Raw genomic sequence first — 20,707 nt, forward strand, 5'->3', positions numbered from 1 at the left:
AGGTCGGCACGTGGAGCATCAGATTCCACGCGCCTTAACATACTGCGCGGCAAAATGCTAACACATTGCATCTGCCATTCATTTACTAAACATTATAGCTCGTTTCCAGTTAATTGATCGCCTCAGTCTCCATAAGCTTGCTCATGGCATACGAAGTATGTAGTCGTTGCGCAGGGCCTTACCGACGCGTGCATAATCGGTGATACACTCTACAACTTGTGTAACATCCATAAGAGGTTATGAAGGTATGGTCTTAAAGCCATTTTTACAAAAGTAGGCGCCATAAACGCCGCAACCATACATAAAATATGCAATACTTAGAACATTTAGGGGCTCCAAAGCTAGCTCACATTAGTTATGCTAACATTACAAATGTTGCTGTAACTGTGATACAAACAGTTAGAGGCTATGGCACAGCCATCAGCCGAAGCTAGTGTACGAGAAGTAGTCGTCCGACTTAAGCATCTCGTCCGCCACCGCAACAGCGCCCGATTCTTCGTTGGTGGGCTGCTGGTTTTTCATGGCTAACAATCCCTTGGATTCGATGTCCTTGCGATGCTCACGGCGCTTCTTGAACCACGCAGTGAGTTTTTTACCGATAGACGAGGCGGAGATCTTGCTCCACATCCGTTTGAAAGTGTTTGACAGAGCGATATCTAAGCGGTGTATGACCTTGAAGTGGTGCTTGAGAATCTGCCACGAGGCGTACGCCGCCATGGGCAAGAAGAAGTAGGGTCCTATAACCGCCATGACAGTGACGGAGAGGGCATCCTGCACCCCAATGGACAGTGCCGTCTTCACAATTGTTTCGGCTGGTTGGAGCAAACAGTGCATCCTTGGAGGCTTGATGAGCATGAAGCACGACTCCACTGGCCCCTGACCAACGTCCGCTGCGTGCTGCGTGATCTCCGCACACTGCATGACAGAGTACGCGGCCATTGTTCCTATGGACAGGTAAGCAAATATGGCTTTCGACCTCGACTTTTCCCTCTCCCTATCCCACTGAACAACGAAGTTGCCGAAGTAGGGCGCCTGTATTCGTAGCATGTTGGACGTGTACCTGTAACCCAGGATGCCCAGCACATTAGAGGCCACTTTCATAATGTTTGCGAAGTAGAAGGCCTTTCCATATTTTATGGCCCTGAGTTCGTTCTTCATTTTCTTCGGCAGCATACTGTCGTACATGTGAAGCATCGCATCACCCTTGAGAATAAACCTCATTGAGTTAACAAATTCCGGTTTTTCCATGTCTTGGAGAGTGTTGTTCTGACTGAGCGACTTTTCAAACGTCTTAATCGACGCTGGGCTCCGCATGGTGTTCATGGTGAACGCCAATAGAGCCCTCCAGATGGCTCCACAGTGCTGGCCGCACATACCTTGCTGGAATTCAACCTTTCTTTCGTCCGGAGTCATTCTCGTGTACAACGGGTTGACGCTGGGTATTCCAAAGTTCTCCTGAGTTCCACTGGGCCGCCTGAACTCTTCGTTCGCAACAACGGCGACAGCGTCGTCAATGATATGGCCGAACGCTTCCTGGAGGTTGTACGATTCTGTGGACGATATGAGGTTTGATATTTTGTTGAGTTCCTCGACCACCTCCACGACGTGCTTATAATTGAGTTTGATGCCAAACCAAACAGCATGCTCGACGTTTTGCAGAGACCTGTGGAACACAATCTTCTTCACTTTGCTAGCCCTCTGCAAAAACCTTTTCCACTTGTTGTTGTAAACTGGCGGTGGCACCACGCGTCCAAAGAACACTGTATCGCCTAGGTTTTGCTCGAGGTTGTCCCTGGTATCCTTCACAATTTCGTATACCAGTGAGTGCTTTCCCTCAAGCACCTTCATGGAGGGCATGTCAAGGAATGCATTGTAACCTTCTAGTATGCGTGCGTTCAGGTATTTGTCCCACTTCAGAGATTCTGAATGCGCTATGTGATGCATATCGGCATTTTTCAGATCTTCTTTGTTGAGGTCATCTCCATGCTGGACCTTTTTAGCTATAGCATCCGTGTAGCCCTCGTCTGACCATTCCTTGATGATTGTGTCGACATGATTAACATAACCCCCGTTAACGAAATGTTTGTGTTCTCTCTGCTTTGCCGACATCATACCGCGTCCCCAAATAGGTGCGTTCTGATTAATTTGCATATCGGCGAGCGAGTGAGTTACGAAAGTAATGGCACCTACAGCCTTCCTCAGCAATTCAACCGGCAACAGTTGCAACAACGTGTGTTTGGCCTTTTCGCGCCTGAATTCCTTCGCCAGTCCTCCTTTGAGCAACCATTTGATTCCTCTCTTGAGACTAGCGGGTATGAACATGTTCGACGACTCTACAATGTTGTACAATAGGTTGCCCCCTCTGAAACTGCTGAGGTCAGATTGGAAATGATAGGCAGGAGTCGGAGAGGTAAGCATGTGGTACAAGAAGATGTGGCTCAATCCACCGCTGGTGGTTTGCGCAACCTGTCTGAAGTACGGCGCTAAGTTCCCTGCCAACAGTACGGAAGGCGAGAAACCAAAATTTTTCTGGAGACCTTCAAGATTGCCCGACACCCACGTTTTGATTCCAGAAGCTGACATATAGAGTAATGCCCTTTTGAGTGAATCATCCGTTCCTGTTTTTGCCTTCTGTCCTCCGCTTTTCAGCAACGACATGGCTGTGTTAAGGTCGATATTCCCGCTATAGTTCGATGAAATAAATTTATCTTCGACCTTTTTATACTCCGACATCCACGATTTCTTTTTACCTGCAAACATCCTATTGTCGAATTTGACTGCGTATTCGAACACGGTTGCATACTTGCGAGGGTCTGAAATCATCCTTAACCAGGTGGTTGGTATTTCCCCATCCAGGCTAACGTCACTCAAGAGCTTAAAGAGATCGAACGCATCTTGGAGTCGTTGCCAGAGTTCTTCTCCCTCGTATTTGGATTTGCCCTCGAATATTTTACTTGAGTTGAGCGTGCTAGACATAAAGTCACACCTGACAACAATTGCCGATTCCCTGGGATCAGAGCACACGAATGCCTGCATACGTCTGCCGTTCGCGATAGCACCGACACTGTGCTCATACGGCACACCGTATTGGCTGAGCAACTGCCCCATGGCGTCTATAGAGGCATCAATCGAAACTAGGAGCACTTCCAGCAGGTTGCATAGAAAGACACCATCCGCGTTGAGCTGCGGATCGTCTTTGCGTTTCCTATTTTTGTTGACCGTGACTGCTCCATTGGAATCCCTCTTGTATTTGGGCCCCCGTATAGTACCACACATTCTGTCGAGCATGTCGAGGTTCCCGGACTTAACAAGATCCAACCACGTGTAGAATGGCCTGCCCTGATCACCATCAAAGAAGAGCTTGTACTGGGTATACGCTAACATGTTCGTCGCCAGATGACCGAGCAGGAAAGGATTGTTCCCACAGGCGGCGAAAAGCTCCATCCCAAGGTTCATGGCTGTTGAGCTCTTCTCAGCCTTCTTTTCAGATTCTTCCTTTTTCCTGAACCCTAGTGCCCTCGCCATGTTGCGCAGCCTATCGGAGACATCAAGTGTATGCTTGTCTCCTCCCAATAAAAACAGCACTTTGATAAGCATCGCTTCAAGCACCTCTGTGTTTTTTCTCCACGGCTCGAACACCGGTAATGGTTGAGGTTCGTTGACCGTCTTTGGTTCCTCCTTGACGGTCTTCGGTTGTTCCTTGACCTCTGCCACCTTTGTGACATTGTTTTCTTTCTTTGACTTCGCAGCCTTTTTCAACTTGGGAAAGGCTACCTCGGTACCAATTTGAAGGAGCGAAGTTATTCCTGCCACCTTCATGGCCTCCTGATTGACCTCTGGCATGAGGTTGTTCCTTCTTTTTTCGCTGAAATCAACAAAGCCGATTGCATCCGCTTTCTCCTCCACCAGTTTCACCATCTTCCGGTAAACTGGCGCCTCTAGGGTTTCGAGCTTTAGAGCGTATTTCCGGTAGACATGAAGGAAGTTGGTGCCTGTTTGCTTGAGTAACATGTAGCGAAGGTCGGTGCTGAGGCTGTTTATAAAGGGCTCCATGAACCCCTTTATGCCGACACTGCGTTCGAGCACTGCGATGTTTTCACCACTGCCGACTGCCGCATGATCTCTAAGAGGCTGTGCAGACAAGTCTGCCTCAAGTGAATCAGCCTGCACATTGTCCCCTTCCGGTGCAACCTCAGTTTGATTGTTCTCTTGGTCTCCTCCTTTTGGTGCTGCGATCATTCCTTCTGGTGTTTCGATCCATTCCGCGCTTTTAGTTTCCTCTTCGGATTTAGTGCCGCTGATTGCGTCGAGAAACTTGAGTTTCGCGTAATCGGCAGCTCCCACGGGAACTGAAACAGCTCCATTGGCGCCAATTCCACCGCCTTTTACGTCCCTATAGGCATACACATCGCAGTGGATCGCGAGGTAGATGGCTGCGGCGATCAGACGCACGCATCCTCTCATCGATCGCGTCATGTTTGAGGGCCCGTTCGTCTTCTTTTCCCAACCATGCGTGTTTGTATTTTTATCCTATGCCCTAATTATGTTAGATGTGTGTGCTTGCGATCGGTTTCTGGAGGAGATTTTGCGCTCCAGTTGCCGTTAGACATCGAGCCGAACTCCAGATGTAGAATGCAGCAAGGTGCGTTGCCGGTGGCTAGCCGTTTATAAGCGGCACTCCATTTTGATTCCCATTTACGTTGCCTAAAGAAGGTACGAAATGTGCACATCTTGTACCGGTCGCCATTTTAATGTCTTTTTCGACGCTTGTCTGTGCACAGTTCACAGCCTTCTCCAACTGCTAAATGCGAGTTAAATCACAGACAAAAGCGCGGTTCCTTAAGGAATCAAATCAAACTTTCAATGTTAGTCACATGTGTTATGGAAAACATCCCGCTTCTGTAAAGCTCTGCGTTTAGGATGGCACATAATCTCCGTTTTCCCGTATGATACGGGTAAAGTTTTAATAAAAACACACATACGCACAACAAATTTAACTACATTTTCCTTAAACTATAAAACGGTTATAGGTACCGTTGTCTTACCACCTATCTGCTACGTGGTCAGGCGCCGACCGGCCGTTAATGCGGTTGACGTAGTTGAGCTTGTCTAGGCACAGTTGAAACCATAGGGTCACTTTTATCGCAGTATTAAATGGCAGTTCATCGCGCAGTGCTTAAACAGAAGCATAAGCCCTTTAAAAATGGCAAGGGGAACGGGGTGAAGCCTAAGCGGCCGTCGGCTGCCGTTGGCAAGGACGTTTCGCTGCATCGTCGGGATAAAAAGAGCCGCATCGTGGCGAAGACGAAGAATCTTCGGTCAGCCATCCAGGATGAAGCTCCCAGATTGGTGTTTGTCCTGCCTTTCCACGAAAGCGCGAACGCCCATGAATTCATATACTCCGCGGTATGTCAGGTGTCTGTAGAGTCTGCCAGTTACGTTCGCTCTTCCCCTGACGGTTGGACCGTGTCACCCCCTGTTCTTCTCCCAGCATCAATGCTACGTGACGGTTTGCCACGCCGCGTTGTATTGTTTTCGTGCCCTCGTTCGCTTTCGGCGATCCTCTATGCGGCATCGGTGGCTGATGTCCTGGTCTGCCTGTTTCGTGGAAGTACCAACGATGATCCAGCTTATGATGACTTCGGGTAAGTGGCTCATATACGCAAGTACTCGCCCTGTAATGTTGATGGTCTTATGTATAGGTGTCGGATTCATATCCGGCGTGAGTGTGTTCAGTAGTTCCTTAAGTGCATACTACCTGGTGCTTTTCGTACTATAAATAACAGTAGTGGATGAGCAAGTGTCGATGTTATGCTAAGGCTTAATAATTGTAAGAATTGATGCGATGAAATTCTGAGTTGACATGGTTGATGTTGTGGTTGCCTTTGCGGCAACCGTGAGCAAAATGTTAAATCCACTTCCACATTTCTTGTGATACACATTATCACATGTTGCGTACAGATACAAGGCACTGAGCGTCATTCGTCAGCAAGGCGTGCCACCGCCTGTTGGCGTCGACTTAGAGATCGGTTTACCAGGCGACCGCTCTGGCAGCTGCACCCTGGTGAGGCGGTACTTCTTCGATGAGCTGGGCAGTGACAAGAAGTTCGTAAGCATCAAAAATACAGGCGATTTCGTTGCTGCGATAACCGCGATTGGATGTGTGTCGCTCACCGGGTTGACTTGGCGTGCTGGTCGTAGTTACCTGATGTCTCTGGATCACAGTTACGATGCGTCCACGCGGCAACTTTCGATTGTTGGCTATGCCCGCGGTCTAGGCTTTAGCGTCCGGCACCCTGTGCATGTAACTGGCATCGGAGACTTTCTGGTGCAGCGTGTAGAGCTCCTGTCGGACCCGTGCCCGGTGAAGCGCTCCAGTGCCATGGAATCGGAGACTGTGGTCGAGGAGTTGAGCGATGAAATCGCAAGGGAGCTAGCGCAGGAAGTTGAGTGCCTGTCTACTACTGTGGCTCGCCCGTCTGACATGGCTGACGGGGACGACCTTCTCGAGGACTTTGAGAAGTGTGTTCGTGTTGGCGGGGTTTCGGATGAAGACGTGGATATGCACGACGCATCTGGTGATGGTGATGGCGGTGAGGACAGCGGCGGTGAGGACAGCGGCGGTGAAGACATCGACACTTACTTCAGTAATTTAGAGGACCTGAACCCCAGCCAGAAGCGGATTGAATTCGAAAAGCGCGCGTTGGAGGACCTGAGTTTCCCTGACGAAGTGGATACCCCTGTAGACGTGCCAGCACGTGAGCGTTTTCGTAAATATCGCGCTCTTCGCAGCATAAAGGAAGGTGCGTGGGACCCGTATGAATCGTTACCGTCGGAGTACCTCCAGATTTGCGAATTCGAGAACTTTCGCGTAAGTGGGTCATACAAGCTCTCATATTAATCAGACAACCATGGCGCACTCTAGGAAGACCGTTGAAGTGAACTGCAGTCGCACCAAAACGTCCGGGAGATTCATAAGATTGACGCTTTGCAACGTGCCGGCCGACTGCCACGAGCGTATGACCACCACCGCTGGCCTGTCGAGCGGCAAGACCGCGAAGCCACTCATATTATCAGCGGTCTTCCCTTTTGAGAGAAAGGTCTCGGTGTTAAGCATGAGCGTGACTCGCAGTTTCGAGGGCCCTGATTCTATCGCATCGAAGCGCGACGTGCTGCTGTACTGCGGTTTCCGTCGTTTCCCAGCGCGCCCAATCTACAGCGAGGACGTGGCTGCCGAGCACGGTCGTTTCGGGACCTTCTGCCGTTTCGTCCACAAGGGGCACACCGTCGTTGCGTCCATTTATGGCATGGCGCTTTTACCCAACACCCCCGTGGTCAGTCTCGACGCGGCGGACCCGTCTGTGATGCTGTATGGCGGCGTGGTGAGCGGCGCGGATCCCACCCGCATAGTGCTGAAGCGCATCGTGCTCACGGGCTACCCGTTCCGAGTGCACAAGCGCACGGCCGTGGTGCGTTACATGTTCTTCGAGCCGCGCGACGTGAGGTACTTCAGGCCCGCCGGCCTCCACACCAAGCGCGGCTTGCGTGGCGTGATAAAGGAGCCACTGGGTACCCACGGCTACATGAAGTGCATGTTCAACGACGTGATACGGCAGGACGACATCGTCTGCCTCGCACTTTTCAAACGCGTATACCCGAAATGGCACCCGCCATCGTGGAGCGTCTGGATAGACTAGAACGACATTTATTAATCTAAAAATTCAAAGATCGTCACATAAAATCTTAAGTGTAATTACATATTGATTACCACATGGTGAAGGCGAGGACGGCCGCCAAGAGCAGACCGATAGTGCCGAAGCTTGCAGCATTCATGTTCTTGCACTTCTCAAAGGCTTCCGTAAGATCGGTGTCCATTTGGTTGTAGGATTCGATAGAGATAACAGAGTCGGTCAGATGAGTGTCGGTGACGATAATTTTTTTCAATTGACCCTGCACTGCATGACCATCAATCGCTTCTATGGGTTCAACACTAGGCACTTTTTCTTTCACCCATTCCATCACCTTGGTCTTAATAGCCGTCTTGTCGTTGTCGTTCGAGGTTGGCATGTCCTTGATCGAATTGTACAATGCGTAAAGGTCATCCTTAAATGGAGTCATAACGAAACGCAAGTTCAACAAGTCATCATTGTCCGATGTGTTTGCAGCTGCTTGAGTAAGTGCTAGTCCCGTTGAAGAGCCGGCTACGCCTGACGCGGCGCCTTGAGGTACTTCAGCCTTTTCGGTTTCGATTTTCTTAGCATATTCGCCGAAAAGCTGAGTCAACAATGTATGAACACTTTTACCAACTTCGGTCAAAGCTTCTTTCACCTTATTTGCTTGATCGCTGTTAGTTTTGACGGCAGTGGATTTCAGCCAACTTGGCAGGGTAGACCGAGCCACAGCACCCTCAAATCTTTGCGGGTATGCAGCGCTCAGAACTTCGGCCCATTTCTGAAAAAGATCATTTGAAGAACGGCTGATGGCCCCGTGTACCGCTGTTAGCAATTCTGCCTTGAAGCCATCATCTTTCATCAATTTCATGACGACCGTGAAACGCTTCTCGGTGCTAGTAAAGATATCAGTGTACTTGATGTCTTGAACCTTAGCGCTGGCCTCGACAGCCTGCTGTTGTGCCTCACGACCCGCCTCCTGCTGCGGCGCAGCTGCAATGAGCCTGATCTGGCTGATAGCCAGAATAGCCAAAGAAAGAACGCACTTCATCCTGCCAATTAATCAGTTGATGGCTAGAAAAGAACCAACACAGAATACAATTCGGAGTGAATACAAAGGTGGTGTGTGCGGTGGTGCACACCCTCCGTTGGAGTGCTAGACAACTGGACGGAAACTTCTCGGTCCCATTCCGCGGTGTGCTTGTTAGCGACCTAAGAATCTAGACGAATATTTCAATATAAACGTTCCGCTCCTCTATCCACTGGGAACGCTTATGTAGGACATGAATACGTTTTCGTGCTTGCCTTGTAGCATGTGTAAGACACCTGTGCGTGTGTGGAACCTTCGTAAAAGCCCGTGATTTTCGCTATTGGTTGTGTAGTGTGCGTATGTGTTCACTGTCCCCGGAATCCTGCGCATAATGCCGGTCTGGGTCGGCGCCGCAACACCGTGTCTTTCGCAGCTACAGGCGTGTTTGTCAATGGCTCTCGAACTTTGTGTTGTACTATTAGCCGTGATGTGCACATGTTAAAAGCTTGGTTTGCATTATGATCCGCTCTTGAATGGCCACTTTCATTGCTGCAGTTAGTAGTCCGGCATCCAGTACTATTGTATGTTGTGGGCAACGGCAAGGCTTGAATGCGCTATACGTTCCCGCTGCTGGTGACCTCTAAGTGTTGTGCGATATAAAACATTATGCTGTCACAGATAGTTGCGATTGTGGGCGGCGCTAGGTGGTGCTGCGTGCACCGCAGTTTGTTGTGTAGTCGTGAGTTATTTAATTCCCTTGGTCTTCGAGGCCGGAACCATCAGCGTTACTTTTTATAAGCGTCACCATCAACGCAGCACCGCACGAATCTTATGGCTGGCATCCTATGGCGCGGGTACATCGTCCGCCTCTAAGCAGTAAATTGCATATGAAATGAGTACCTCCGGACACCGAGGAGGGGCTGATCAACTTTGTCCGGTGCATGCAGTAATCTAAAATTTAACGAACGTAAAGTAAAATCTTAAGTGTAATTAAATACTGATTACCACATGGTGAAGGCGATAACAGCAGCCAAGAGCAGGCCCATAGTGCCGAAGCTTGCAGCATTCATGTTCTTGCACCTCTCGATTGATTCAGCAAGTTTCGAATCCACATGGTTGTAGGCATCAAAGGACAAAGCAGTATCTGCCAGGTGCTTCTCGGAACCACATAGCTTTTCCAACACTTCCCTAACAGTTTCAAATACCATATGTTCTTTGGGTTTAACGCTACGTACATTTTCGGTCAACCATTTTTTAATTTCCTCAACTAAAGCATTGCGTTCCTCTACAGTCTGCTGTTTCTTATCCTTGATCAAGGTATAGAGAGCAGCGATATCTTTAGCAAAAGGGGGCATGACGAAACGCAGGTTCAAGAAATCTTCATCATTTTGATCATTTTCTGCAACAGTAGTTTCGGAAGTCGCAACTGATCCAGTAAGACCCGTGTTACCCTGAGCCAAATTTTCTGCTTCTTTCCCGGCTTCAGGTTTTACGGGAGCACTTTGTACCTGTTCGGAAAAATTCTCGAAAAGATTCACAAATAACTTGTGGATGCTTTTACCTGATTGCAGCAAAGCATTCTGTACAGCTCCAGCCTGATGGCTGATAACGCGGTTTGTAGCAGAATCCCTGATCCAGCTTGGCACTGGCTCCACAACCTGGCCGGAAGCGGCTCGAGCACCTTCGCTTAATAGTGGCGTGAACCTTGACAAAAACTGGGTTGAAACTTTGTTGATCTCGGCATTCGCCTTTTCCAAAAGTTCAGTCTTAAAGCCTTCGCCTTTCATCAACTTCATTACCGCCTTGAAACGCTTCTCCACAGTCGGAATGACATCATTGTAATTGATATTGTCACTCGGAGTGTTTTCAGCCTTCGCCGGTGCTGCAGAAGCCTGCTCCTCAGCAGCCGCCAAAATGAGATTGATCTGGCTGAAAACCAGAAGAGCGAAAGAGGTCACCAACTTCATCTTGCTAGCTTATTTATCACGCGCCTATTATTTAAAACTTGTTTATGGTAAAACGATTACTACATGCGCTGTATAAAAGGTAAATAAACCCTTCTACCGTGTAGGGGTGTGCGACATCAGCAATGACCATGGGTGGTGCTAATACGCTGAATGGCACGAAAAACCGCAAGGCACATATGTGCTATTTGCGGCAATTCTAACACACTTTTATGTCGTATGTTATATGTATGAGAATGCACAAAAATCACGTATCCTGATGTGCTGGAAGGCACACATCGTCCCGCGTGGCTCCGCGCCGTTCTTGTAACGCTCGGCTTCCAGCGCAACATGCGACATATAGCGTTAGGTAGTGTGTAGAATGATGCAGACCGCAGTTCGGTGTTAAATTTCCGCAGGATGCACATTGATATGCACCCTGTCGTACCCTTGCCAAGGGGATGCCTATCGGCGATGCTCAGCAATAACGGTACTGCCACCCGCATGGCGTTACATTATACACCAGTCGCATGTTTAGCAGCCGGTAACTACGTGATGCCGTCAAGGTTACGCGGTGATTGCCAATACGATAGCGATATGTCATAGAATCCATTAGTTGATGCACTCTGCATGTTTTAGATAAATATATACATTCTAGACTCTAGTACGTCTGATGGCGTGATTATGAGCTTCTATGATGTAAATCGACGATAAATAACCGATACTGACGTGTGGAAGTCTACAGCAACCACAATATGACGGGATGCGACATTGCATGCTGTATGACAATACAGCGTAAACGAGAGCACCAATGTAAAATTAGGTTCTCCAAATGCAATGACCCATGAAAGTACCTACTAATACCGATGACAGCTGATTACTACTGAGTAATAAGGCTGGAATCCGCCCCGTGTATGTTGTGGTGAGCAGTGTTGGACATTACGTTTAATCAGGCCGGATATCCACCTCCGTCTAACTAACCGTAGTGCTCAGTGCCTGCCATTGAAGATTGAAAAACCTCATGAACCGTAATTTCCGACTGCTTTGACGTCATGAACATATCGCAGTACCACTCTTGTGTCTACAGCATACAGGCACCCATCTTCACTAAGCAGCGAAAGGCTTCAATTTCTGTCACATCTTCGTATGATATGCGGCGTGATAGCCATCACCATCCACCTCTTATGCACAAAAAGCAGCACAATATTCACGGAAAATGAAAATGATTGATGTTCCGCAAGGCCTGCTTCACGAACGCCCATGGCGGTCACTACACGCCAACAACAAACCCATGCACGTAATCACAGCAGGCCCCAATTCCACATACTGCCTATTGGTGAGATATTTAAGATTTGTCGATATCAGAGGAGCTCAATCTGCCTCTGCTCTCCCCTTGTTGCCTGCTGTTGCTGGGAGTTTGACGCTGCGCGGTTCCCGCTGAGGTAGTTCAACAACGTGGGTTCGTCCTGCTCCTGCTCCGCGTCGATAAACCCGAGCTCCGGCTCGAATCTACCACCAAACCCGGCTCCACGCTGTGCCGCCTTCTTGGCGTTGACCGGGGTGTAGGCGACGTAGTTGAACTGCTTGAAACCGTAGTTGTGGAAGAGGTGCTTCAACTTGTCGTTGTGGGATATGTAGACAATGGCCATCATTATGATGGCAAGCACCATGATTGTGGACAACACGGCCTTGCTTCCCTTCGACAGCGGCGAGTGTGGCGGGCACGGCACGGCAACCTGGTGTGGAATCCACCCGGCTGTGCAGACGTCTCCAGGGATTTTGCGGTATGCATCGGCCCAGAAGAAGCTAGAGGAAGTGCACCCTTCGCGCATAAGCCATGTGCCGTCGATTTTGCACGTATTGCTTCCGATAGCGCGCGTAAAGCCAATTTCACACTCGTAATCGTCAGGGGTGCAGTTGCAAACCTCCCTCTCCACTGTGGCCCTGAACTCCTTACCGTTGAAACATTCTGAGGCCTGCTTGCGGCGTTTGTAGACCATTTTACGCCCCAGCAAACAGTGGTTTCCATGAGGGTCGGTCGGATGCCACGTCTCGTAATCGCTGGAGCTGGAGTCTATGCTCCATATGCCCTTGCAGAGTGGCTGCCCGAGCGAGCTGAAGTCCAGGTGGAACGCAACACCGATCCCATTTCTGTTGCCGTAGAGTATGAAATTCAACGATGAGCACTTTGGCTCGATGACAACGTTGTTCACACTGACGTCGTGTTTGCTGAGGCTGAAGTCAAACCAGGTGGCGCCCTCGTTCCACGAGAATATAACCTCCTTCGTTTTCTTTTGGTCCTGCGCCATAACTATGAGCCCTCCGTAGTCACCAAACTCGTAGATGAAGGCACCCTTGTGGGCCTCCGTCCACGTGAGGCCTCCATCTCTGCTGAGGAAGGTGTTGACCTGTGACGGGTCAAACCTGAGCCTGTCGCCGACGTTACCGGTTGCTAGTACCAGACCGGTCGCCTGTTCAACGGAGTAGAAGGGCGCGAAGTTCTTGTACTGCGTGATGCCGTGCAGGTGCAGGAAGCACTTGCCCTCCTCACAGTCGTATGGCTTGCCCTCGGAGTTGACTTTTGGGGGTTGGAGGTAGTGCCACTCCGCACCCTTGTTGAATGACACAACGGTGCGAATGTTGGGTTCCACCTTGCTGTGTGAAACGTGCCTGTTGCGCTTCTGGTCGATCTGTGTTTTGGTGCCGTCGAGGTGCGTCTTGAATTTGTTCCTCGGGTTGAGCATTCCGCCGGAGTCATCCCTAAAGTTGGCGATATACACACCTTCTAGTGAGTAGACCTTGTCGAATTCACACTCTCCGGAAGCCGACCGGATGTTGTTGGGTAGCGATAGTGAGTAGCGCAGACCCGAGGCATCAGAGATGTAGACGTTGCCAACCTCAATATCCCCGCCTTCGTACTCATGGCCCACGTGAATGATAACAGCGCCCTCAGACGTATCCAGTATGGTGTAGCTGCGCTCCTCAAGTTCTACCGGAAGCTCTGCCTTATTGAACGTGACCGCGTTGTCAGTGCTGACGTATAGGTTTACGGTTTGCCTGACGGGGTCGGCGACCCTCGCCACGAACACGTAGTTCCCCGAGACCAGGAACTTGTTACCACCCTCCATTATGACGCTGGAGCTGTATCCGAAGTCATCGGTGCACATGAAGCTGATGCCGTTGTTCCATCCATCCTGCTTGGGCTGGTCTCCGGACTCGATGGAGTAGCGACTGTAGTAGATGCGATCCTCGGAGTTGGTGGTGATGTCTCCCCAGCTGAACTGCGCCACGTACCTGGCAACCCTGTCGAACGTTCGTCCCATGTCCCGTGTTACGAAAATGGAATGGACACAGTCCTCGTCATTTTCATTGGCGAAGCATGCCCCCTCCCAGGAGCTGAGCAAGGCCCAGGATGGTTTCAACGGATGGAACAACCACATGTTGATGGTCCCCTCGAACTCCAACCGTACGAAGCTGCGCCCCGCATTGCCAGAAATGAAATGCGTTTTCGAGTCTCCGATTACAACCACGACATTTTTGTCGGTCTCGCACACGACGACAGAGTCGACTTTGTAGCTGCCGTTACGCGCGCTTCCCTGGAATAGGTGCGTGATTTCCGTCCACTGTATGCCTCCGTCTGACGAGCGGTACAGCCTTCCGCTCTGCGTTTTGAGGAGCACAGTTGTGTGGTTGTTGCCACACCACACGAGATCGTCGATGAGGCTGTCGAAGCTGATCTCAGTGACTGACACCTTCTTGCCAGCTGCAACTCCCGTAGCGCTCTCGTTAGCAGACGGCTCCGCTCTGTAAAACACGTGAGTGTTTGGCGCAATAAATCGCACATATATCCAAGATGAACATTACAACGCAATCGTAAAAACTTGCGAGGCTGCATTCCATGCCCATTATAGCACGTAACACCAAGTATCACTTCGAAATATCTCAATGTAAACTCAAAACACGGAGCAACATCGAATTCTTAGCCGGCGTACTCCCAGCACGCGCCAAGTTGGCGACAGCACCGCTGCGTGGAGCCCCTCATTACGGCATAGAATGAGAGGGTGAAACAAACCCATTAAGCAATAACATCAAAAACTAGAGCACAAATGTATATGGAAGGAGCGCATGTAACCATCTGCAGTCACGGTTCAGGCAACGTCTACGGGGACGCCGTCGGAGCAAAGCGAACGAATGGACTATTTACGCAGCTCAGACAAAGGCAATACCACGTCACACCACCATATTCTATCGATATAAGCGCAACGAAAACAATGCGCCGCATACGTAACACAACACTGCCGATAGACATGCAGCGGCTTAGGCAATCACATAGGGGCACGGCATCCGCAACTTACACTGCCGCCACCTTCGCAGGCTCTTGCAAAACAGCATTCGCTGGATGCGTCGGGTCATCGTGTTTCACCGGCGTCGAGATGTCTAGGTGCGAGTTAATCTTGTTCTCTGGCACGGGCGCGCCGACATCTTCCGCGGCGGCGGAAAGCAACAGCGCGGGCAGTAGCGCAAGGATCAAGCGCGGCACCATTTCTGTGCGTCCTCGTTACTGTAAAGTTCGTTTGCGGTAGCAATGTCCTCCGCTACCGTAGGGCCGCCTTGCTCCGGGCGAGTAGGTCTTTTCGTGGCCGCTTCCCCGGCACACTGCCCGTTGCGATATTCACGTGCGCTGCGCACACACCAGCGAAACAGTGTCGCTTTTCCGGTGAAATCACCGTTCTATATCGACGTCGCACGTCGCTGGCAGCGGAAGAAAAAAACTAGTGGTTCGGCGTGGGTTGTGTGTTATCGGGTGACGGTGTTGTCTGTCGCGTGCCCTTTATCGACTCAGTGGGCGTGCGCGCGTTTTCCACTGGGCTGTGGCTCGTACTGCTCTGCCGATGTGTGTGTTGTGTCATCGAGCGTTTGGCGACGACGTCGACTGGAATCGCGTTAGACAACGTCCACTGTTCTCCACACGGTTGTTTCGTCGAACACACAGCACCATCCGTTGCCGGCCCTTTGCTACCGAAGGCGCCCGCACCTTGCCACCTTTCGGTTGTTGACTGATACGTGAGATTAACAGCTACGGCAGCCGGAGCGCTCCCTTGAGAGCAGAGGAGTCGGCACGTTTGCGTCGTCCAGTACGGAATACGCCGCAAGAAACAGATATGCTGGCGCCATAGAACGATTTTTGCGGGTAAAACCAGCGTGATTCCACTGCAGCTCCCATTAACGTGAATGACGGCGGCAACCGGGGTGGACACGTAAGCAATTCTCTGTCGTCGCAGCCTGTTTTGCGGCATCTACCCACTATAGTAACACTTAATGCACTATGCACTGTTATTACAGCACTTTCATCACGGATGATGCTCGGTACCTTATGCAACCGCTCACTTCAGAGCCTTTAGACACGAATTCGCACGGGAAGGCGTCGTTGGATGAAAACAAATGTGTAGATTTGCACGCAGACTTCCGACTACTGCAACACCACACCACCGCCAACTACCTTCGTATTGCCCTGTTTATGAATTTGAGTGAGCAAATACGCTAAAACTTGTAATGCGGTCAGCCTTCCGCGATGCGTGACGTGTGTGTTGCGCGAGGCGCCGCCCACTAACCTAAGGTCTGACCGCGTAGGCGGATTTCCCGTCGCGCCGCTTTCCAGACGCATGGCTTTGAGCTGCGAATCCGGCGTATGGAGAGGAGTAGCCGGTAGGTGCGCCGCTGCGGCTTTACGCCTTCTAGCAGCGTTGCTGCTGTGCCGCTGCTGTCTTCTACCGCTTGCCGCCGGCACGCTCGACGTGGACAAAAACGTCGGCGCTCCCAAGGAGCTAACCATCGTGTCTGCCACCGAGTATGACCGCGAAGAGTTGCAGGTGGGCGTCTTTTGTTAGTTCGCACATCGCTCCGCAGAAGCTCACCGAATTCCGGCAGCGCCACCGGAAAACCGTGGACGGCATGCTCTGCGCTGCCGCGTTTGTGCGCAATGGGAAAACGTTCACCGACTGCACGACTTCTGAGGCTCCCGACGGCTCTGTTGGCAGGGAGTGGTGTTACGTCGAGGTGCAGCTGGTCGGCGTAGGCTTTCGCGACTGGGACTTCTGCGCCGGAGTAGTTGACTATGACGTACTGCGGTCGAAAGCCACGCTGCTGTCACAGTTGAAGGCCTCGGAGCTCGCCCATTCGGTGCTGCAGCTGTCATCGGAGGAGAGGTTGGTGACGTGCAGCCGAGCATTTCACACACTTCAGCCGTCTCACGAGAACGCTATCGCACTTCCACGAAGTATGTGGCCGCGGTGCTGAGTCGCACGAGATCGAGCTGCACGAGTTATCGCATGCACTGCATGGTTTGGAGCGTGCCCTTCAGCAGGTGAAGGCCAATTCGCGAACACTGCAGACCCTGACCGAGCAGCACGAGGCGCTGGAAGAGCGCCTTGCTATTGCGAGGAAGAACGCTCTCAACGACAAGCGGAACTGCGCCTTCGTTCAGGGTTACACTCCCGCGGTTGGTTAACCATCTAAACTCTGGTGAGCATTGTGCACAGGCTGTCGGCGACGGTATCCGAGCCAGCTATTTCGACAACCCGTACTTCAGGGGCCCGCCCGTCGGATTTTTCGACCATCCACACCTCGCCGTGACATTCGACGAGGTGCTGCCAGTGGGCGGGGTTGACATAAGATCGTTCTCCGTGCGTTTCGAGGGCTACTTGCGGGCGCCAGTTTCCGACACGTATACAATCTGGGTTGATGCGGACTGCAATTTCCGGCTGTTTATCGACGGCGAGCTCGTTGTTGAGCATGGTCTGGAGGGCCACGCAAAGTTCACGGCGGCGTTCAGCCCCGTTGGGGTGGTTGCGCTCGACGGTCGCTCGACATCGTCGTCGCACCTCGCGTCGCGGAAGTTGCTTCTGGACGGCGGGAAGCGCTACCCGATTGTCCTGGAGTATTCCCACCAGAGCGTCCTGAAATACCGCGATGAGAAGGTCGCCAGGATCTCCGTGAGCTGGGGCACGGCCACCCGTCCTCAGGCCGTGATTGGTGGCGAACACTTCTTCCGCAGTCGCGAGTCCGGCGAGGCCTTGGTGATAAGCGGGATTGAAGCTAGACTATTCGACCTGGCTATGCTGGAGAACGGCGCGCAGGCGTTCCTTCACGTCACTAACCTGGTGGTGGCCGATGTCCCGGACCGGTTCCGCGGTGCGCGCATGATACGCACCGTTCTGAGGCCGGATTTCGACAGCGTCACTTTCCACATATCGCACGACGCCGTGGTTTATGTTGCGTTATCTGCCCACGCCTCCTTCATCCCGGTTGGTTCGTCAATCTCATGTTAAACGTGCCGCAGACAAACGCGGAGGACGCGTCGTTGTTCGAGCGAAGCAGCGAAGTAATTTCGGTCTACGGCGTCGGTGACAACTGTGTATGTGGCAGCGTGAACAATGCACATGCGTCTGCAGGAGGAGGCCCTGAGCCAGCAGGAGTTCGTGGTCTACTACCGGCGGGTCAAGGCCGGTGTCGTGAAGCTGCAGCTCCTGGCTGAAACGTCCTTCTTTATTTTCCTGCAACCCACAATGGCGAACATCGTGTGCCAGGACGATTTGGAGTTCCTGCCCTTCAAGAACGGCGACCAGTGCGCAGCGTCTTCATCGTCCTCTGCCGCATTCGACTGCACCAAAGGTTTTGGAGGTGGCCACTGGCGGTCCGGGTCCAGCCGCTCGTCAGCTCAATGGCTGACGCGCACGTTTGCGAACCCGGTGGAATTGTCGTATTTCCACTTCTCGGCGTTGGATGGCAGTGGGCCCATGCGTGCACGTGTGGTGTTCCCCGACGGCGCCGCCGAAGAGTTCGAGCTGCAGTCCCAGCTCCGCTACGACTTAGGCTACCACGGCGTGATCGACTCGCTGCGTATCGAGATAGAATCTGCAAACACCGGCGACTCGGTCGAAGCAGGCGAGTCTGACTGGACCCTCGGCGGCACCTTCGCTCTTTACGGGCGGCAATGCGGATCGAAGACCGTGGTGGAGGACGCAATTCGGTTTCCCATTCACATCGATTTCTGCCAGGCCAATGAATCCTGCGGGTCGCAGTACGTGGACCTGGGCCATGCCAAGGGTGCGCACGGCAGGTTATCGTACGGATGGGGCGCCACCAATATCATCACTGCTCTCGGTGATGTCCCGTTCTGCACGTCTCGGTACCACACAGCGACTGCGGAAGGCGGTATCGATTCCAGCAGCCAAACTGCCTTTGGGCGCATGCTCAAGGGTCGTTCGGGTTTGCCTCTGGGCAGTGGGCAGTGGTGGACGTTGGACGTCCCTGAACACGGCGTCTATATCGTGGAAGTGCTGCTGGCCGCCCTCTGTACCCACGTACAATCCGCCTCGCTGCAGTTGAACGGCGTCGAGGTGCTAGAGGTGAGTGCGGTATCATACGCCTAACAGTCCTACAGGGCGAGTCGCTGCAAGTCGGCCAGTCCGTCGAGGTAGGTGATTGCATTTTGCGCGTGACACCACTCAGTTCCACGGGAGGATATCGCTGGAGCGCGTGGGCTTCGTGGAGCTGCGTTCGAAGTCGACGGGGCTCTTCCTGATTGGCCTGTCCATATACCCCTCCAACATATAGACCCCAACAGTAGACATAAATACCCCTTATAGCCGTGCAATGGTTTTACAACCAGCACACAGCCGCTGTGTCCCGGCATGTGTAATTGACCTTCGGGCGTGATCACGGCGGTTTCTGGGCGTTACAGTCGCGCTCTGCTCCGTCTCACGGCGCCGCGGTCCAGCCATGGCGGACAAGCTGAAGTCGCTCGTCTTCAACTACTACGTGCCCAAAGACGATAATTTAAAACGGTTGGTGCGCAGCAATCTGGAAGACTACCGCAAGATAGAGGAGGAAATCGACGCTGCCATCGACAAGACCATCGAGGAGTACTCGAGCAAGGTGGGTAATTTGACCGACTTCCCCTTGATTCTAGATGTTATTTCAACTTATAGTAACCTGTATGTCTATATACTCGCCATGTGTCGAATCTCTGCGTTAGAGCAGTCCGCCAATGTCGTTTCAGGACGTGCTGTCGCTCGTGCTTCCAAGCAAACAGAACTGGGACCTCAAACGCAATTTACAGGAATCGCAGAAGCTGCTTGCGATGCGTACCGACATGACGATCATGAAGCTGCTTCAGGCCGGCCGAACGAAGGAGGAAATAGACCCCGCTTTGATGGTCCAATTCAATCAGAACGGCATGGAGAGGGATCTGGAGCAGGAAGACCTTTAAGTACAGGCGCTTCAACGATACCGCTAGACCGCGTCTTCCTAACGGAAATGTGCTTTTTGGAACGCTACGGCATGAGCTGAGCAGCTCTCACGATGCATCCGGCAAAGAAGCCGTTATATTCGTTCAGAGGCTGAACCAATCGCAACAACACGTTTACAATATGTCATATATCGCAGGGTGTACAAATTGCTTTATCCGTTAGCGCTTGCCTGGCCTTACTGTGAGATGTCTACTGCTCGTGGACGATGTGCGTCACACGTGTAATGCGAACCGTCTAATTTCATGCTTCAAAGACAACTAAAAACCACCAGCTAATAGAACGCCCTTTGTCACAGTAAATGTAGTTGAACATAGTTTTCCGCTGCTTGCCTATGTGGTCGGTCGCGCGACCTCACCACTGTCAAAAATAGGCGGTTATATTTGTGTCAAAGACCGGTTCCACACGGTACGCTGCGCGTATACAATCCCTTTTGTGGAGTGGGCGCTGTTGCGGTGACCTGGTCGGATATCTGCTGGCTGTGTGCCCATTAGTTAACTCTCGAGCCTTGTGGCTAAGTCGACACTCGTCCAAAAGGGAATTGTAACGGTATTTGCGGCGCATCACCCTACAACGTCCCATCGCACAGGTTGTCCTACCTTCAAGCAGATTCGCTGCTCGATATTAACATGTTGTCATGTTTGTCTAGTGCTCAGGGCGTGAGTTAACTGAATTGTGGACAGGCAGGTGGGTTGACAGGGTTCGTGTATATTTGCGTACGTATGATGCGTCCAGTGCGATCTCTTTGTATTTCTG

General features: G+C 51.6%; 8 protein-coding genes across 8 annotated transcripts; 4 read left to right on the forward strand and 4 right to left on the reverse strand.

The window, feature by feature from the left end:
- Positions 1-420: 420 nt before the first annotated feature.
- BBBOND_0206050 (membrane protein, putative) lies at positions 421-4,476 on the reverse strand (the record flags this gene model as incomplete). Its single annotated transcript, XM_012912179.1, has 1 exon — positions 421-4,476. The coding sequence occupies one exon, from the start codon at positions 4,474-4,476 to the stop codon at positions 421-423; it is 4,056 nt and encodes a 1,351-aa protein (XP_012767633.1).
- Positions 4,477-5,154: 678 nt separating this feature from the next.
- BBBOND_0206060 (protein of unknown function (DUF663) and AARP2CN (NUC121) domain containing protein, putative) lies at positions 5,155-7,697 on the forward strand (the record flags this gene model as incomplete). The annotated part of the gene is made up of 3 exons (XM_012912180.1): positions 5,155-5,645; positions 5,962-6,871; positions 6,906-7,697. The coding sequence occupies 3 exons, from the start codon at positions 5,155-5,157 to the stop codon at positions 7,695-7,697; spliced, it is 2,193 nt and encodes a 730-aa protein (XP_012767634.1).
- Positions 7,698-7,764: 67 nt separating this feature from the next.
- Positions 7,765-8,721, reverse strand: BBBOND_0206070 (hypothetical protein; the record flags this gene model as incomplete). The annotated part of the gene is made up of 1 exon (XM_012912181.1): positions 7,765-8,721. One exon carries the CDS (start codon positions 8,719-8,721, stop codon positions 7,765-7,767), a length of 957 nt encoding a protein of 318 aa, XP_012767635.1.
- A 980-nt stretch (positions 8,722-9,701) lies between these two features.
- Positions 9,702-10,667, reverse strand: BBBOND_0206080 (hypothetical protein; the record flags this gene model as incomplete). The annotated part of the gene is made up of 1 exon (XM_012912182.1): positions 9,702-10,667. One exon carries the CDS (start codon positions 10,665-10,667, stop codon positions 9,702-9,704), a length of 966 nt encoding a protein of 321 aa, XP_012767636.1.
- A 1,337-nt stretch (positions 10,668-12,004) lies between these two features.
- Positions 12,005-15,186, reverse strand: BBBOND_0206090 (sortilin, putative; the record flags this gene model as incomplete). Its single annotated transcript, XM_012912183.1, has 2 exons — positions 12,005-14,447; positions 14,999-15,186. The coding sequence occupies 2 exons, from the start codon at positions 15,184-15,186 to the stop codon at positions 12,005-12,007; spliced, it is 2,631 nt and encodes an 876-aa protein (XP_012767637.1).
- A 783-nt stretch (positions 15,187-15,969) lies between these two features.
- Positions 15,970-16,188, forward strand: BBBOND_0206100 (hypothetical protein; the record flags this gene model as incomplete). Its single annotated transcript, XM_012912184.1, has 1 exon — positions 15,970-16,188. One exon carries the CDS (start codon positions 15,970-15,972, stop codon positions 16,186-16,188), a length of 219 nt encoding a protein of 72 aa, XP_012767638.1.
- Positions 16,189-16,306: 118 nt separating this feature from the next.
- BBBOND_0206110 (PA14 domain containing protein, putative) lies at positions 16,307-19,075 on the forward strand (the record flags this gene model as incomplete). Its single annotated transcript, XM_012912185.1, has 6 exons — positions 16,307-16,513; positions 16,551-16,849; positions 16,887-17,142; positions 17,183-17,947; positions 17,983-18,057; positions 18,095-19,075. The coding sequence occupies 6 exons, from the start codon at positions 16,307-16,309 to the stop codon at positions 19,073-19,075; spliced, it is 2,583 nt and encodes an 860-aa protein (XP_012767639.1).
- Positions 19,076-19,424: 349 nt separating this feature from the next.
- BBBOND_0206120 (hypothetical protein, conserved) lies at positions 19,425-19,914 on the forward strand (the record flags this gene model as incomplete). Its single annotated transcript, XM_012912186.1, has 2 exons — positions 19,425-19,580; positions 19,705-19,914. 2 exons carry the CDS (start codon positions 19,425-19,427, stop codon positions 19,912-19,914), a joined length of 366 nt encoding a protein of 121 aa, XP_012767640.1.
- Positions 19,915-20,707: the final 793 nt, after the last annotated feature.

The sequence above is a fragment of the Babesia bigemina genome, assembly GCF_000981445.1.
Source record: "Babesia bigemina genome assembly Bbig001, chromosome : II".
NCBI lineage: Eukaryota > Apicomplexa > Aconoidasida > Piroplasmida > Babesiidae > Babesia > Babesia bigemina.